Raw genomic sequence first — 17,876 nt, 5'->3', positions numbered from 1 at the left:
CTTGACTCACATTCACTGTCTTATGCTCTCCCTTCCATTTACCTCCGCTACGTGCCAGTTTTCTTAGTGCACCACCTCCTCTCCTTTGTATGCGCGCACCCTTTTCTGAAGGCTGATGCCTCATTGTGTGTGTCCTGAGATGTTCTCAAGGTTTGGACTTTGGTTTCATGAAAACACACACACACACGCGCGCGCACACACACACACACACACGCATGCACGCATACATGCACACAGAGGTATATATTCAGTTTCCAAATCAAATTTTAGTTATAAATGGGACATTTTAGGTCACCTGTGGATAATTGGTGTGGGGGTGGTAAAGAAACACTTTGTATAAAAGAAAACAACATGAACATCTGAAAGTTGCCTTGAGCTCCTTCAGTGAAAACTATGAAAAATACTATATTTTGATCTTACCAATTGAATACTTTATCAACATAGCCATCTTCTACCTAAAAAATAAGGAAATGAACAAACAAAAACCCTATGTGTGAATATGCTTTTGTGGCCTGTGAGCCTCCCTCATTGAAATGTTTTGGAGGAAGATATGATGGTTTTGGTTCTGGAGAAGCTGACAGACATAATTTTGACACATAACAGCGGTAACTTCTGCCCTGAGCTGCTCCATGACAATCATTTTAGGATGAATACTTCAGGACGCTATTTTTACTGAAACCTCATTGTAAGGCAAAAAACAGTTATAATCACAGACTTCTTTAAGAAATGATGGTGACTGGACAATTTTGACTTTATATTTTCACATGACGAACTTAGTTACAGAGAGCTTATGTGACCTGCTCAGGATCCTACAGCTAGCAGTAGCCTTAGTTAGACAATTCTGGTCTTAAGATTTCTCTCCATTTCAGCAAACGCTCATCACTATGTAAACGAGTAAGAGTGATCATTACAGGTATTAGTTCAAATTCACTACCTCTGATCAAAGTATGTAAGTAATCTGTAAACGTTAGAATCTTATTGGTGGGTAAGTGTACCCTATGGGAGCACTATAGAGATAGAGAAAGAGAGTTGGCAATGCTAAATACAGCAAAGAAAAGTCTCAGGCTTGGCAATCACTATCAGACTGTTCCAAGATATTGGCCATTGCAGGACAAGGAGAACAGGGTACAAGGCATGATGGGCAAACTCAAATGCCTGCAGGTGCGGTATGCAAGTGAAGTGGGCCAGAAGTAAGTTCCTTGATGTCTCCATTATGTAGGTGGGGTGTGTGAGCACGCATGGGCATGTGTTGTGATTTTTCAATGTTGGTTCAAAATGTTAAAAGTTCTGTGCAGCCATTTGAAGCATGAAGTCATGCCTGTACATCAGATTTGACTTGTGGACTGCAGCTTAGAAAACACGGGTGCTTGGAAGGAGTGGGGCATGAAAAAGGGGGACATAAAGAGAAAACAGGCAACTGTAAAGAAGCTTGAAAATTTTATTTAATTGTATCTTTGATACATTGAAAGCTGAGTATTTTTAAGACAAAGGTTTCAAGAAGAAACTTCTCTTTCCAGTTTCACCACTGTGGCTACCAGTTCTTCTCTTCTCCTATTATTATAATGCAGATATGTCATGATTGGAATAATTTACATTTACAAATTATATCATAGAAAAATAATTTTATCGCTAAATGTAAACAGGTTGGGGTACTTCATCCAAAATAAAAAGAAAATAACAGAATCTAGCACTTTCATATTTTAAAGCTGATATTTTAGCAATATTTTGACAAAACTTTATTCCATTTGTAATTTTTGGCTACACAACACTAAAAGAAAATTTATTTATTGGCATGCAAAGCAATATGGCCTCAGAATACACCTCTTAAATTTACAGGACTTAACATTTCAAACATCCCACGTGGCTAGCAGGTGATGTTGTGAAGATGATCTTGAATAGTGATATAGTTATTTCCTAGAGATTAAAAAAAGAAAATGATTTAACATAACTATAATGAGATTATATCATTAACTTATCCAGAAAATATTTCAATGATTTATTTTGATAAAAGTTGTTTATTAATCCCTTTGTCCGTAAATCCCTCCATCCTTTGGACTCTTAAAATATTTTCATTTAAAGATTATTTATCCTAAAGTCAAAGCTATCAAACAATTATGAATAATTATTAAAAAACCAAATTTCATCAAGATAAGTATTTTTTGGTGTCCAGTTCTCACTACTCTTCTTATTAAATTAAGTATGTAATATTGTATATGCTGCATTTCACCTTTGTGCTAAAATTTCAGCATAGCAATTTTTAATGTGACAATATGTGAATGATGTAACATTTCCAATGTTTCATTTCTATCTGTGTTTCTAGCTTCTTGACTCTAATAGACACTCAGTAAATGTTTCTGGAATAAATGAATAAATAGATACAAACTGTAATGATACAAAACAAACATAATGATGTACTCTTATATAACTTAAACATGCATAATTATATCTTATATAATAAGAGATTATACACTTTCCCCCTACATGGGGAACAGCTTGCAGCAGTATGACAATCAGTACTTATGAGAGTTTGATGGTTTTCAGAATTAACTAAAAAGCAGTCACCTGTCAGTGATTTTGGTCTGAATCAACCAGTTTATAAAGTCCCTGGCGGCAAGATTATCAAGAATGGTGTTCATCTCATCAGAGAAAGAACCATCAGCATGTCTGCGACCAAGTTCTTCAACAATGGCGACCTCTTCTGGGAAACTAAGAAAATATGTGTTAAAATTAGCGTTTGATTAGACATTTTCAATAAATGATAATAGATTATCTACTACTGGTAACATGCACAAGTGTCTTGAGGAAACAGTAAAGGATTCTGTTTTTAAAGGGTATACTGCGAAACACCTGATAAAAACCCATGTGGAGCCGGGCGCGGTGGCTCACGCTTGTAATCCCAGCACTTTGGGAGGCCGAGGCGGGCGGATCACGAGGTCAGGAGATCGAGACCACAGTGAAACCCCGTCTCTACTAAAAATACAAAAAAAAAAAATTAGCCGGGCGTGGTGGCGGGCGCCTGTAGTCCCAGCTACTCGGAGAGGCTGAGGCAGGAGAATGGCGTGAACCCGGGAGGCGGAGCTTGCAGTGAGCCGAGACTGCGCCACTGCACTCCAGCCTGGGTGACAGAGCGAGACTCCGTCTCAAAAAAAAAAAAAAAAAAAAAAAAAAAACCCATGTGGACCAGTGACTACTGGAAAGAGCAAGTAGCAGAGCTGGGATCTAATACCAAGCCTGCATAATTTCATGCCCTTTTCAGTCTTCTAGGTTGTTTTGAAGATTTTAGTTTATTGACAATACAGAAACTATTGTTGAGATTATTAATTTGTCTGTAATTCAACTAAATATATCATATCCTATAAACCCAGAGATTGCTGGAACAGCCTTGCAAAATGCAGTATTAAGAGGTTAAAGCTTCATCTGTATTAGATTTTTCTCTTTCACTAGTTTGCCATTGCAGAATTTTTGGTATCCCTTTAAAACACTGCAAAATATCATCAAGAGTAAGAAACTATTTTACCATTGGTTTTATAAGTTTAATTATTAATGTTTTAAAAACCAACCATTATGCTAGTTCTCTTTCATCTTGAGTTCTCTTTAAATTTCGGTAAGCTTGTTTTTAATCTAATTTAAAAATCAGAGTTGAACATAAATTCTCCGTCTCTCCAAAAAAATCAGAAAAAAATGAGATGGTTCAGGGGTCTGTTTGGCTGTGTTAAGATCCAAGCAAGTAATTAATGGTCTTAGTTGTTTTTCAACTTTGATTATTTAATAGATATCTATATGACAGCCCCATACAAAATTGGATATGTAGTTAAATATATGGATGTTTTTACCTATTTGTACTTCGAATATCATTTTATCAACATTTTATGTTTGGTCACTTTCAGTCTTCATCACATCTTTATCTGAATATTTATTAACATATAAATATATGTTGATCACATATGTAAATGTTTAAAGTTAAGCTTTAAATATTACATGTTTTCTTTACATATTTGAAGTTTTCAGCAGTGTTTCTTCTTTTTCCTTATCTCTAGCTCCCCTAGAACAGTCCTAGTTTAAATTTGTCTCAGTGTAGTTATTAAAAACATCCTATTTACTCTCACAGGTGGCCTGGTTTGGCCAAAGATTTAATACCTAATTATAATGCAACTATAAGGGGATAAAAATGTAACCTGTTTGGCTCTATTATTAATACTTAGTACCAAAATCAAAATGGATTCAACTTTTATATACTGTTTCTCATCAATAGGAATTATTTCCTTACTTTGCAAGACTACTAATTGCTTCTGTAATCCAGATCCATATATAGATAACTGTAGTCTTAAATTTTCTGCATCAAGGCAAAAAATGTCAAATAAGAATGTACAGACTTACTCTCGCCTTCCTCGGCCTTTCACCAGCCAAGCAATGAATTCCTTGGCAGCTTGGCCTTCCAAATAAGAACTTACATCACTGGTAAAGGTCCCTTCAGCATGTCTCTCAAATTCATCGTGACGTTTGGCAATGTTATTCCTGAAAGAAATGTGAAAGTTAAATTGAAGATCTGTCTCTTTGGCAATATGGTTCTCACCTATAAGCAGTGGCAACTTTGGGTTCAGGATTCTATGTAGAAGGGCTTAGGGAGTTTAGGAGATGAGGGTTGCTAGGGGATTTGTCGTGAAGCTACGTTAATGTTCTGGATTGAAATTGGTGGAAGAGAGCTAATAACAATCGGTGGGCTAAAGCTCCCCCTCCCTTCCCAGCAAACCCATCTGCAATCCCCTGCTTATGTATGTCATTGGTTATTAAAGCTGCCTTACCTTTGACTTCAGTCTCAATGGATACAGGCTATCCACTGTGCTATGTGACTTGCAAGCAAGGCAGCTGTTTGTTATTAGTAAGTATGGGGTCAGAGTTAGTTAATTGATTTGAGGGAAAGCAAAGGACCATCTTGAATTGTTACCAAAAGGACCACTTGATAATGGATTAAAGAAAATGTGTGATCTGCTAGTAACAAGGAAAGCAAAGAAGATGACCCCATATCAACATCAAGCGTGTGCAGAGCACTGTGGAGGTGAGCCATCAGCTGCTATCAGTCTCCCTGGCACACATTACCCCATATCACCTCATCTTAAACACATAGGCAACACTGCTCGAGTGTGAGGATTGCTTTACATCAATTTACCAAGTTGTGGCATTCCCATTCTAGAAAATGAGGACAGTTGTTCGCATTTTTATAAATTTGTGATTTCTCACCTTTCACTGTAGTGCTTAACAGGGACCTCTCCCAGTGTCTGCCCTGACCATGATAGCCATCTTCCTGTGGTTGTACCCTCTACTTTAAGAACATTTGATTAGCAACTCTGTTTCTCCTATTCTTCCTGCTTGCTTTTTCTCTCTCTCTCTCTCTCTCCTTTTCTTACTCTCACTCTCTCTCTTCTCCAGTCTATCCAGACAAATCTATGTCCTTTTCCTGATTTTTTGATTTCTTCAGCTACTTTCTATGCATAACTCCCTTCCCCTTGTGGGCCACCCTCCAAAAAAATTGTGAAATTCCACCATCTCTGTGAAACCCTTGCGGATAATTTCCTCCAGTAGCCTAGATGCAGCAAAAAACCCAACACTCGTCAAAGAAAATCCAACATTAAAATGTATGCCTTACGATAGGCTTGTGTTCTTATTTGCTGCCTTCTCTCTCTATGCTGCGCAGCTAGGCTGTAATTTTAAATGCATGTCTTGGATTTTATTCTACAAGAAAAGGAATGCATCTGTTTCCATTCCTTACCCTTGGCTGGGGGATAATTTTAATGTTGGGTTTGAACCCCACGAAAGAATGTTATATTTGCTCTATCTTTTGGTAGAAATTAGATTGGTAACCTCGTAGGTCTGCAAAAGTAAATTTTCACTCTAAGGGAAAATGAGTAAGCAAGTAAATATTGCTAGGACTACCATTGGGAAAATAATTTAAAGTCTATGTCACACTGGAGGTTGGGTAAGTGGTTTAGAGGGGTGCGGGTTAAGACATTCGGAGGCATAATACAAAGGAGAGCATCCCCAATCCTAAATATCTTCAAAACGATCAGAGCTTATGGGCACTATTTGACGAGCATAAGAACTTAATAATGTCAAGAGAAATTTTAGACCTATTTAATACATTTATGAGCAAGTTTTGAGCCAGGTTGAGACTCTTACCTGTTCCTCTTGGTATTCATCAACCACTGCACAAAATCTTGGGCACGCCTGGAGTCCAGATACTTGCTGTAGTCACTGGTAAATGTGCCCTGTGAATGGCGCTTGTCCTCATTCATCTGATCAGGATCACTGAGTGGGTCCGCCTGGGAAGCTGAGAATGATCTGTGAAGAACAGTGATTGGTACAACATAAATCTCTCCTCAAGAGTAGACTCACTTGAGAAGCATCTTCACTACAAAATACGAGACCATATAAAACAGTAAGGCAGGCATCTAGAGTATTTCAATAGGTAGTTTAGAGAGATCTTCCTTAGCTTGTCAGGAGAATCCCATCGTTTTAGTATAGTTGCATACGCTATTATTCTGAATTCTAGAAACGTGTTTCTCAACTGACTTCTTTTTTTCTGAAATAGGATTAAACAAATCTTTTTCTACTAATTAATCTACTCATGATTATGCTAATAGTGACAGAAGAGAGTAGTGACTTGAATATTTTAAAAGAGTGAAGAATCCCAAATCATTTCTTTGGGCAGCAGATTTAAGCTCCCAATTTTGTTTTGCATATATTAATATGAAAACAGCACAATTATCTAGTTATATGGTGGCTAATAGTGGAAGGAAGACAACTAAAAGTTCAAAGAAAGGCAAGAAAAAAGACACTTGCTAATTTGAAACTGTATCATGAATAATCCATATGCCACTAATCAACAGTTGGTTGGCATGGTAAATACATGGGAAATAATCAATGTAATTAATACTCAGAAACGAGATACTATTTTTACCTATGAAATTAGCAAAGATTGAATGGTGAGGAGGATATCATGAGGAGTATTTCTATAATGCTGATGAGAGTGTGCATGTGTATGAACTTTCTGGAAAGCAAGTTGGCAAGATATTGTAAAAGGCTTAAACTCATTCAGACCCTTTGACACAGTATTTCTACAACTAGAAACCTATGTGCAAAAAATAGTAAGAAATGTAGGAAAGTGTGTATATAAAATGTCTGCAACATTCTTTGTGGAATAAATTTTAAGACCTCTTAAGCTTCCCAAATAAGTAGCTAAACAAATATTGTACATTTATGAGATGAAATAGTATGCAGCCATTAAATATCATGTTGAATAGATATGTTTAATAATATAATAAAAGGGTATAATAATACAATGTTAAGATATTAAGCATGATACAAAGCCATATAATGAGCCAAGAGATATTTATGTACGGTTTACATAAAACACAGGAAAGTAATACACCAAATTTGTTTACTTTGAATAGCTTTCTTTGGACAGAGGAATTTTGAGTACTTAATATTTTTTGCATATTTTTCATACTTTCCATTATGAACATGTATGGCTTTTACATTTAGGAAGAAATAATGCTATTTTTTAAAGGAGGGAAAAAGAGAAAAAGGTTGGTGTGAATAATTGGAGTAATCTATTATGCAGTGTGTGAGTAATGAATTGATAAATAGGATCATCCGTAGATTTCAAGGAGCTATAATTTCCCATGTAACATGTTTTTCAACATTTCTCTCCCCTTTTATTATAAAAAACACATACTATGATCTACACTCCAACAAAGTCTGCTTTTATCACAAGGATACTTTAAACATTTGATCATTGTGCAGAATATTTACTCTAAATTACTGAGAACTTATTCACTAATCATAGTTTTCACAGGCTTTATTCCAACCATATTGATATGTCAGTTCGAGACTACGGATTTAATACCTGGATTTCTCCTCTGTGTCTTGAAGGGAACGTTGCCAGCTGCCTTGTACCAGCATTACAAACAATCCAGCCACAAAGTAAATGCTTTTCATTTCTGCTGTCTGTCAGAACACAGAATGGGGGTAGGGTGAGGGGGGCAGGCAAGCATTTTTAAACATGTCAGGCTAAATTAGCTAGATTTGACTAGATAAGTAACATAAGTAGAAAGAAAAAGCTAGTGTTATCAGTTTTATTCTGATTATATTTTCAGCTTAATTTTAAATAGTGGGTTATATTTTTTCCCAAGATTTTTTGGAGGCAAAAAAGGACACAAAAGATGTGTTCCACCATTACGCTTTTTCATTAATGTAGGGACACTTCTGTTTAATAATTAGAAGGCTCATTTCCAGACTGGAAATTAAAATGTCCACAATCAACATTTAAAATACCCACTGTAGATGATATGCTACATATGGTTAGCCTGAATGGCACCTTATCCATCATGCCACCCCCCTCACTATCAGTCTGGCTTTCAATTAATAGTCCTTCACTTCCAAGCATTTACATTATACTGCATTTCAACCATCTTAAAGCAGCCTCAGGCTACAACTTGGCATACCAGCTGTCGGTTCAGATGTATTATTCATTTATATTTTAAATAGTGTAACTTGGTCTAGACTTTGTAATTATAAAGCGGCCAACAGATTTGAGGTATTTTAGGGTGCTTTGACCTGTTCTAAATTAAAGGGAAAAAATCATTTTAAAGACAAGCAATTTGCAACAAGAACTAATGCTTCTGGCAACGTGAACAATCACAACTAAAAAACTAAGAGATTACTATCTAAAAGAAAATTAGAGCTTGCTTCTAAAGTCATAAAAGTCCCCAGGTTGTTTTCTAATTGGACTTAGATGAGGACATGTCATTCACTGCTGGTGACACCATAGACTTGGTTATAGGATACACCTGATTGCTTGTCCCTGTGTCACAAGCAGATGCCCTGTGAAGCCATAGTATGTTAAGGATGTGACGATGCAGTATAGATGGGGACTGGGACCAACATGAATGTGGGACAGAGTGTCCCCACAGAGCAAGCGCTTCTATTTTCTGAATGGGAATGTCAAGTCCTGTATTTGTCATGGATCTCTGCTACTTTGAAACCCAATGTTGTTTCCTTTGAGAAGCGGGCATTTCAATCCAAGTTTGACTATGCTTACCCACAAATAATTTGAATGAGTATTTTTAGCAAATGACATTTGGTTTGGAATAAGGATTTTACAAATATTATCATTTTTAAACTATCAATCTTTTCCTTAATATCTTAGCTGTATTTACTATCTCTGGCACTAAAACATAGACACTGTAATACCTGCAGCAGTAACTTTTTTCTTAGAAATATTAAGTTTTTTGTACACTGAATGGACGATTAGACAAAGGAACATAATAGGAATGATATATTCACCTTTCTTCATTCATCAACATCAAATTGCCAATTTGACATTTTGCTATGCTTCAGTTTAACCGGTTGGCAGACTTTGGAAACCTTGCCATATATTTAGGTAGTATCTACTGATTATAACTGTCAATTATTATATCCATGCTTTCAGGAATATTTAAATACTAAAGTAAGCACTTCTTTTTAAAATTATACCACTGTTGGAAAGTTTCTTGTAAAAGTTTTTAGTCTTTCACAAGACTGAAAACAAAAAAAACTCATTCCACCCAAAGTCCTAAGCATTTTGCTATATCTCCTATTATGTTCCACTGAGGCAGATTTAGAGCAGGAGGTATCCTGCCACTTCAGGAGCTGATGGAAGAAAGAACAACCATAAACCACATAAAGAAGTGAGCGTTCCGTGTCTAATAATATTGCCAACAATAAATGACTTCTTCTGAAGAAAGAACTGGCTTTAAAAATCTCACTTATTTGTTTGTGAAAGTCTACCGAATTGTGAAAAAAAAAAAGAATAGAGTTAATTGTTTGAATACAATTGCTGAGAAAGTAAAGATTTATGTCATTTTAGTATCAAAATCTTATTCAATAAGAAAATAATTTCCAATTAATTTCCCCCCTCTTTAGGTAGTCTAAAAAGAGGCTGCAGTTTTGTAAGAACTACAGATTTCCACTAAAATTTAAAGGAAAGTATGGTAACAATAAGTAGGAAGTCTTACAGAAAGATTAATCTTAGACCTAAAAAAGAAGACATTATATTCTATCCCCAAATATGTTGGCATTGTAGTCCATATAAATCCTTTTTTAAACTGGTTAGCTCATTTTATGTAATAGGTCTTCAGTATGTATGGAAAAATACATCACTTAATCATTTACTCCATCGAAGATCTTTGTAAATTTGTTTTTTGTCTCTAGGAGCTTAATCTAAAAAGACAAATTAAAATTTTATTCCAGAGGGTAGCTATTTTAGATTTTATTACTATTTGTCCTCAATACATAGTAAATAGTTATTAATCTATGGCTTCACTCAGATCCATCCAAAGAAAACCCCCCAAATAGATGACACTTGTTCTCTGCACCAAGTACGCTATGTTTTATTTACAAAGAGTTGCTTTCATGGACTTTGATTTTTTGATAGATGTCTGAAATTTGAATATTTGAAAGATGATATTTAATTTGCTCTTTTGGAAAACCAGAGATTTTAATTGGTAAAAAGCAATTTCTGTTATAGGCTCCCTAATGGACACACTTCTGCTTACTTTAAAAGACGCCTTCTGTTCAAAGTAGTATACACATCTATCAAGTCCAAGAAAAATATTTATTCTTCAAAATGTTACCAATTATTTTAAAATACAATTCTCATAACAGTTAAGTATTGTAACAAGTGCATTGATTTGAATCTTTGTTTTTCTATTTTATATTTTTGCATGTAATTATTTTTCTGACTCGCTTTGCGGCTTCGCTATATTAAAGTACACGTAAATGCATTTGATATAACCTTTTCCATCTCAGTTCCTCTCTGTGTACTATTAGTAATAAAGTCTAAGATGAAAGAACAACATTTTAATTTATAATATTTTGATCCCTCAAAAATACTTCACTGTCCGCCAAACAGGATTTACAATTTTGTAATCATCTTACCTTCCGGCAGTGTGCTGTAGAACAGAGCAGGTGAAGAGAGAGCAAGCCCTCTTTGGGAACTTTTGATGTGCTCTGTGTCCTAAGCTCTGCACTTCTGCACCAAGGCGCACTGGTTTTATATACTCTCCAGCTCTGTTTAGCCTCACAGATATTACACTGACAATATAAATTTCTCATCTGTAAATAATGAGTTTTTGTTACAAATGACTTCCCTCGCCCACTCACTTTGCTCATCTGCATTCTACGCTTATATTGGGTGAGAGACCTTAGAGACCTGGAAACTTTTTATGCACTCTTGTATCTTTTTTTTTTTTTTTTTTTTTTTGGTTGGGAATGGAAAGAGCAGCTTGGAAATTCACTCTCCACTTTCGATCAGGCATGAAAATCACTTAAGTTCTCTAAAGTGAATTTTGATGTTGAAGACAAAAGACCTTGAAATTACATAGCCCATGGCCAGCCCTGTTTTGTGCATGGCCTCATTTGAGGTTCTTACAAGTCTTTGGTTTGCTACCCAGCCATGATGAATTTACCTGAATATAACAATCACTTCGGTCATTCACTTATCCAAATAATGATCATTCATTCAAAAGATACGTATTAAAAATCCTCTCTTCCTCACTACATGGAGTTTATTTATGTTATGTTTGTGGAAAATTTAAGGATATTGATTAAACCCCTATGTGTCCTGTTTTAATAAATGGAATTCAGGCAGAAAGGATGGAGCAAAATGAAGATTAAACATCTAAGATAGCTGATGCTAATAGGAAATTATCTAGTATTTTTTTCCTTCTAATGTAAATTTAAAATCTAATTTTACTGATAAGAGAGTGGGGTACTAAGTTACAAAAGAGTGAGATACAAGGAAAACTGTTGAGATGCATGTTGTCGTCTTTCCTGAGTTTTGTGACTGGCCACATAGGCTTTAATGATCTGTAACATTTAGCAGAAATGATTCTGGTCACTGTAGAGAAATAGAAAAATGGTAAATAGTCTGGACAGACAGCATAAGAAGTAGTGTCAGCATAATTTGATTTTAGTTTTGCTGTTATTGACCAGCTGTGTGACCTTGGTCAAGTCACACATTCTCTTTGTGCCTCTGCCTCCTTATTTGTAAAATGAGAGGGGTTGGTAGATGTCTTTTCTAAAATAAAAATTTTATTCCATATTGCAAACTCATCAGAACATTTCCCAACTAGATTCCAATATTCTAATATAACCAACCACATGATGTAACTGATGATTTGTATAGAGGTAAATCATTGAGGCAACTGGAGAAATATTCCAAATGAACTTAACTGTTCAATTTGTGCATGTGACCAACGTTTGAATGTAGAGCTACTTAAAGGCCATAGAGATCAGTTTCAAGTCAGACTGGAAGACCTCATTGAGGGGTTTTTGTGCTGGTGATTATTGGTGCTAGAAAGCCTTGCTTTGCAAAGTGTGATCTAAGGACCAGCATCATCTGGGAGCTTGCTAGAAATGCAGAATCTCATGCCTATCAAAATCTGTACTTTAACAAAATCCTAAGGAAATCGGTGTTCGTATTAAAATTTGAGAAGCACAGCTGTATAAAATATCCTCCTCACTTTATCTCCTCATTGGTACTGCTGGTGTCTTGATCTGAGACCTGCTTCTTGGCACTCTACCAGCAGAGGGGGTGAAAGAGCAGAGAAAGGTGTCACGCCTCAGGTCAGTCTAGAGAGTAATTCTTACAGATACAGTAATAGCTTGAAAGAGTGGATTGATTTAATGTATGATTACATTGTCTTTCTGTCTGGCTACAATCTTCACATAACTATTAGCTATATTTTTAATTGTTTTGGCAGATTCAGTTCTATTTTTCCCGTTGTCTATTTGTCTATTTGAGCAGATGTTTCTTTCTGTCTCTCTGTCTCTGTCTCTGTCTCTCTCTTTCCTTATCAGACTCTACTTGTTTGTGGAGCAGCCCTAAGAAGGAAGATCTGCAGATCATATATATAAAACCTTCAACATAGCACTGGCCTTTCAGTAATTATCCTCTCCCAATATTTAACTACCAAACATTTTTCTTTCCCTCCACTCTACTTGCTTCCATTATTCTAGAAGTGACTATCCTAAGTTGTTTCGGAAAATTTCCTGTGACTTTATCTCCAGCCCACCGACACTGATTCTTGGGGCTCCCAGTACCATAAGGGTAAGCATTCTGAAGATGTATAAGCAATAAGAACCACACTGCATTGTGTCCTGCTCTCCTCTCTAGGAGGGGCAAGTCAGGCTTCTTCATGGACACCGCATTGTCAGAAATTAAGACAAAACTCAAGTGCAATTTGGACTTGCAGATCTTCTTCCAATGACTGTTCTGGCATGAGCCTGTACTTGGCCTATTCTCATCAGTACAGTTATTCAGTGATTTAGATGTGAGGCAAGGAAAGTGGTAGCCCTGTATGTCTATGACTGGTGTCATATATGATTTCTTTATGATGTTTAGTCCTAAGGACAATTTCCACAGATTTACAACTTGTGCGGTTGCATGAAGCTGCATGCAGGACCTCATGCTTGCCTTAATGCTTTTACCATCTCGAAATTCTTAAAAATTTACACAAAACCATGCGTTGTGGGGTTATTGTGTGTTTATTTTCTGTAGCTGCTCGGAATACTTAGGAATCGTTGAGAATGGCAAAGATCCAGGTTCACAGTGCGCTGCGGTGGAAAGTCTATGGGCAGGGAGAACTCTCAGGCGTTGCTGATGGGAGTACAAAATATTAACTCCTTTGAAAGGCAGTTTGGTAATACTTATTGAAGTGACTAATACCTATAGTTCTTGGCCCAGTAAGGCTAAAGCACTATTCTGAACATTTATCCCACATATATTGCTATGTAGATATGTAATGATGTAGGTACAAGGTTGAGTAGAAGAGTAACAGGTAGGAACCAATCCAAGGGGCCAGCAATAGAGCACTGTTTGGAAAAAAAAAAAATGAGGACGCTCTCTATTTACCAATATGGAAAGACTGCAAGATAAGTTGTTAGTTGAAAACAGGGAAGTGCAGAATGGGTATGTAGTAGGCTACCTTTTGTTTTAGAAGGGAGAGGGGCAGAAATACATGTTTATTTTTCGTAATTGCGTCAAAAAATTAAAATAGACAAGAAGCTGATGAAAGTGCTTACCTGTAGGAGGCAGTGTGGATAAGTGGGGTGCATGTGGACAGGGACAGGATGCAAAGAATACTTCTTTTATATACCTGCTATGTGGTTTGGATTGTTTGACCATTTGATTGAATTACCCATTCAAAACAAACCAAAAAAATGTAATTTAAAAAGGGGTGACAGGGCAACTACTTTGGAAAAAGGTAAAACTTTAGAGCCAAATGTACAATTACCCTTTGACCTAGCAATCCACTCCTGGGTATTTTATCCAAGAGAAATAAAAACATATACCCACAAAATGACTTGTAAAAAAGTGTTCAAATAAGCTTTATTACAATACTTAAAAACTGGAAACAACTGAACTACCCATTAACAAGAGAAAGAATAAACAATTTGTGATACAGAATTCATACAGCAACAAAAATTAAACAACAGCTGACTCAGGCAGCAATGTGGAAAAATTTTGCAGACATTATGCTGCATAAAAGAAGATGGACATGAACAACTATATACTGTATGAATCCATTTATAGAAGTTCAAGAACAGACAAAATTGAAGTTAAAAATCTCAAAACTGTGGTTGTTTCTTGGAAGAGGATGGGAGAGGATTGCCTAAGAGGGAACTTTCTGGGGAGATGGAAATATTCTATATTATGATAAGGGTATGTGTTACCAGGTTTATCCGATTATCAAAATAGTACAGCTAAGATTCGTGATTTTTAATTTATGTAAATTTTACCTAAAAGGAAAAAAAAGAATAGTTACAAAAAAAAAAAAAAAAAAAAGAAGTCTGAGGTGTGGGTGGAGGTACAGATGACACAACCATGGCAAAATACTGATAATTGTTGATGCTGGCTGATGGATAAACAGGGTTCACTCTGCGATTCTGCTTACTTTATTTATGTTTGAAATTTCCCATATTAAAAAGTTAAAGCCATAATAGAATGATCATGGGGATGGGGCATTAGGACTAATTGGTCATTTATCACTTTGGAAGCCAAAGAGTTAGACTTTTCAGTAAGGATTAGCTAGGTAAAATAAGTGAACTTCATAGACACATGGTGGCAACAGAGCCTGGATGGAAAACAGTAGCCTAGGCCTGGGCCAAGTTAATGGAAAAACAACTGCAATGAAGGCAGAGAGAGGAAGCTACCACTCAGAGGTAATGGAATCAAAATCACTGCTCCCTTCTTCTCAATGTTATTCAATACCCATCCCTAGGATTTGCCTAGCTCTGTCTGATAAAACTGCAGTAGTGACCAGTCAAGCTTTCCTGATATGCTTGAGGTTTGTTTTTTATTCTTGGACAGTATTTAATACTCTAACCTAGGAAAAGCACAGCGTATTAAGATACCATCCAAGGGTCCATAACAAGGGTCTTCTGAAAATAGGTGTGAACCTTCAAAAGATCAAAGAAAAATTATGTATAGCATTTGAGGAAAAAGTTTTTATTGATTAGTTTTAACTTTGAAGATAAAAGGATCAAGAGCCATTTAACAAGAGCATCTGAAAAGTTAAAAATTGAATACATACAATGCAATAATCAGATGTCCTTCACATCTCTGTGAGTGACTTAATGGGCTCAGAGATCCAGGGGTAATAAAAGAAGAACTTCCAGGGGAAGTTCTGAGTTTGCCAGAGGATGTGAGAAATACCCTTCCTGAGAGAGATTTAAAAATCAGTTCATGACCCATCCATCTGGAAGGATTCTGAGGAAGCCTGCTGGGGTGGGGGGGAAGATTCAGTAATAAGATCAACGGACAGTCTTCCTGCCCTGAGGCTCCGAGACCCTGCAGACAGCCCGCTCACAAGTCTGTGCAGGGGACTGTGTGGCATCATGGCTTTGCATTCGTTGATTTTATCTTTTGCAAGATCCCTGGTATAATGAGATGTTTAAAACTGTTCTAAGTTTCAGTTGTTATTTTTATTCCTAAAGGGAACAAGAAAGAGAAAGAAAACAAAATCATATTTGTACAAAAGAATCTTATCTCATAATTTACAAGCAGAATATATATTTATATGTATAAATACATATATATCATTGAATACATGTGTTATGCTACTATTTTTCGCATATTGTAGCTATAAAAAACAAACCATATGTCATTACATTTATCCAACCTCTTGCTCATCTGGAAAGACTTTTTTTCTTCAAGCTTCTAAGAGTCTTTAATGTGAACCAATTAAAACATTGCAATTTTTTAAAGACTTCTGTAAAAGGAAGTAACTTCAGCCATTAGAAAATTTAAAATTTGAAGTCTGTATACTAAGAAAATGCGGAGAATGCAAACCTGAGTTATAAATACATTTTCTTGTTCATTATACCTTGTAGTAAGACTTGCCCCCTGCCTGAAACTTACTCAGTATTGCCAATTTGTATTTTATCAGTTGCATTACCAAGATATGCCCAGTTTTCTGGTAAAATTGAAATGATATAACCATAGAAGGGAGGATAATTCATAAAGCCATCTAGGCTATTACCTTATTTTAAAGCAGAGATTTATTTAGTTTATTACAATTCATTGTTTGGCTATTTTATTTTTCAAACCTGGAGAATAAATTTCTACATTTCCATTTTGCAATAAATGACCAAAATAATTTATTTCTGCAGTCAGAAACATTTCTATGGCCAGAAGTATTTCATATCTGTGTTCTAGTCGTGGCTCTTACTGAAAGGTAAATCATTTCTTTGTTGCCATGTTGTCAGAAGTTGTAAAATCTGACTTTTCACTTCCATTTTAATAAAAATTCTTTTCTCCTCATAAAGCACAGTCGACTAACCATAAGTCCTTTCTAAGGCCGAAGAAAGATAGAGTCTCCCTTTTTTTCTTATATGTCTAGTCCATGATTGCCAGCATTCTCCTCCATAAATACTTATCAACAGAACTCTAGAGGTCGAAGATCATGGCGTTTACACCTTTGTTTGCTTATTTATTTATTTATTTATTTATTTATTTATTTATTTATTTATTTTTGAGACGGAGTCTCACTCTCCCTCCCAGGCTGGAGTGCAGTGGCGTGATCTCAGCTCACTGCAAGCTCTGCCTCCTGGGTTCACACCATTCTCCTGCCTCAGCCTCCCAGGTAGCTGGGACTACAGGCGCCCGCCACCACGCCAGGCTAAATTTTTTGTATTTTTAGTAGAGGCGGGGTTTCACCATGTTAGCCAGGATTGCCTCGATCTCCTGACCTCGTGATCTGCCCGCCTCGGCCTCCCAGTTTGTTTGCATCCTTTCCCCACAAATAATGGGCAAAACTCATAGCGGAAAAAAAAGTGATGCAAATAATATCTTAAAAACGTATTTGATTTGGGCGGGCGCGGTGGCTCACGCCTGTAATCCCAGCACTTTGGGAGGCCGAGGCGGGCAGATCACGAAGTCAGGAGATCGAGACCATCCTGGCTAACACGGTGAAACCCCGTCTCTACTAAAAATACAAAAAATTAGCCGGGCGAGGTGGCGGGCGCCTGTAGTCCCAGCTACGCGGGAGGCTGAGGCAGGAGAATGGTGTGAACCCCGGGGGGCGGAGCCTGCAGTGAGCCGAGATGGCACCACTGCACTCCAGCCTGGGTGAAAGAGTGAGACTCCATCTCAAAAAAAAAAAAAAAAAAAAAAAAGTATTTGATTTATTAAGCATCAATTTGCCTCTAATGTTTTTATGGGCACTTGTTCTAATAAATGTATTGTTGAAGACAGTTGACACCGATGCAAAGAATCAAGTAAAAATTATAAATTCAGAGACACATTTGACTAAACACCCAGGGTAAATTGTAATAGT

General features: G+C 36.4%; 1 protein-coding gene across 1 annotated transcript; it reads right to left on the bottom strand.

Moving 5' to 3' along the window:
- Nucleotides 1-1,424: 1,424 nt before the first annotated feature.
- GCG (glucagon) lies at nt 1,425-11,134 on the bottom strand. Its single transcript, XM_055291956.2, has 6 exons — nt 10,975-11,134; nt 7,904-8,004; nt 6,175-6,336; nt 4,378-4,515; nt 2,563-2,706; nt 1,425-1,914 (listed from the first exon to the last, which is right to left on the bottom strand). Exons 2-6 carry the CDS (start codon nt 7,993-7,995, stop codon nt 1,908-1,910), a joined length of 543 nt encoding a protein of 180 aa, XP_055147931.1. The 5' UTR covers nt 7,996-8,004; nt 10,975-11,134; the 3' UTR covers nt 1,425-1,907.
- Between the last annotated feature and the right edge of the window lie 6,742 nt (nt 11,135-17,876).

Source organism: Symphalangus syndactylus, chromosome 9, assembly GCF_028878055.3.
Source record: "Symphalangus syndactylus isolate Jambi chromosome 9, NHGRI_mSymSyn1-v2.1_pri, whole genome shotgun sequence".
Classification (NCBI taxonomy): domain Eukaryota; kingdom Metazoa; phylum Chordata; class Mammalia; order Primates; family Hylobatidae; genus Symphalangus; species Symphalangus syndactylus.
Note: the sequence above shows the minus strand (reverse complement) of the source record. Positions and strands in the feature narration are given on the sequence as shown.

What these genes read in the sequence shown, in the direction of transcription:
- GCG (XM_055291956.2), bottom strand. Translation starts at nt 7,995, where the DNA reads ATGAAAAGCATTTACTTTGTGGCTGGATTGTTTGTAATGCTGGTACAA. An exon ending in GACACAGAGGAGAAATCCAG is followed by an intron (nt 6,337 to 7,903) that starts GTATTAAATCCG and finishes TGTTCTTCACAG; the next exon opens with ATCATTCTCAGCTTCCCAGG. An exon ending in AAAGGCCGAGGAAGGCGAGA is followed by an intron (nt 2,707 to 4,377) that starts GTAAGTCTGTAC and finishes ATATTTTCTTAG; the next exon opens with TTTCCCAGAAGAGGTCGCCA.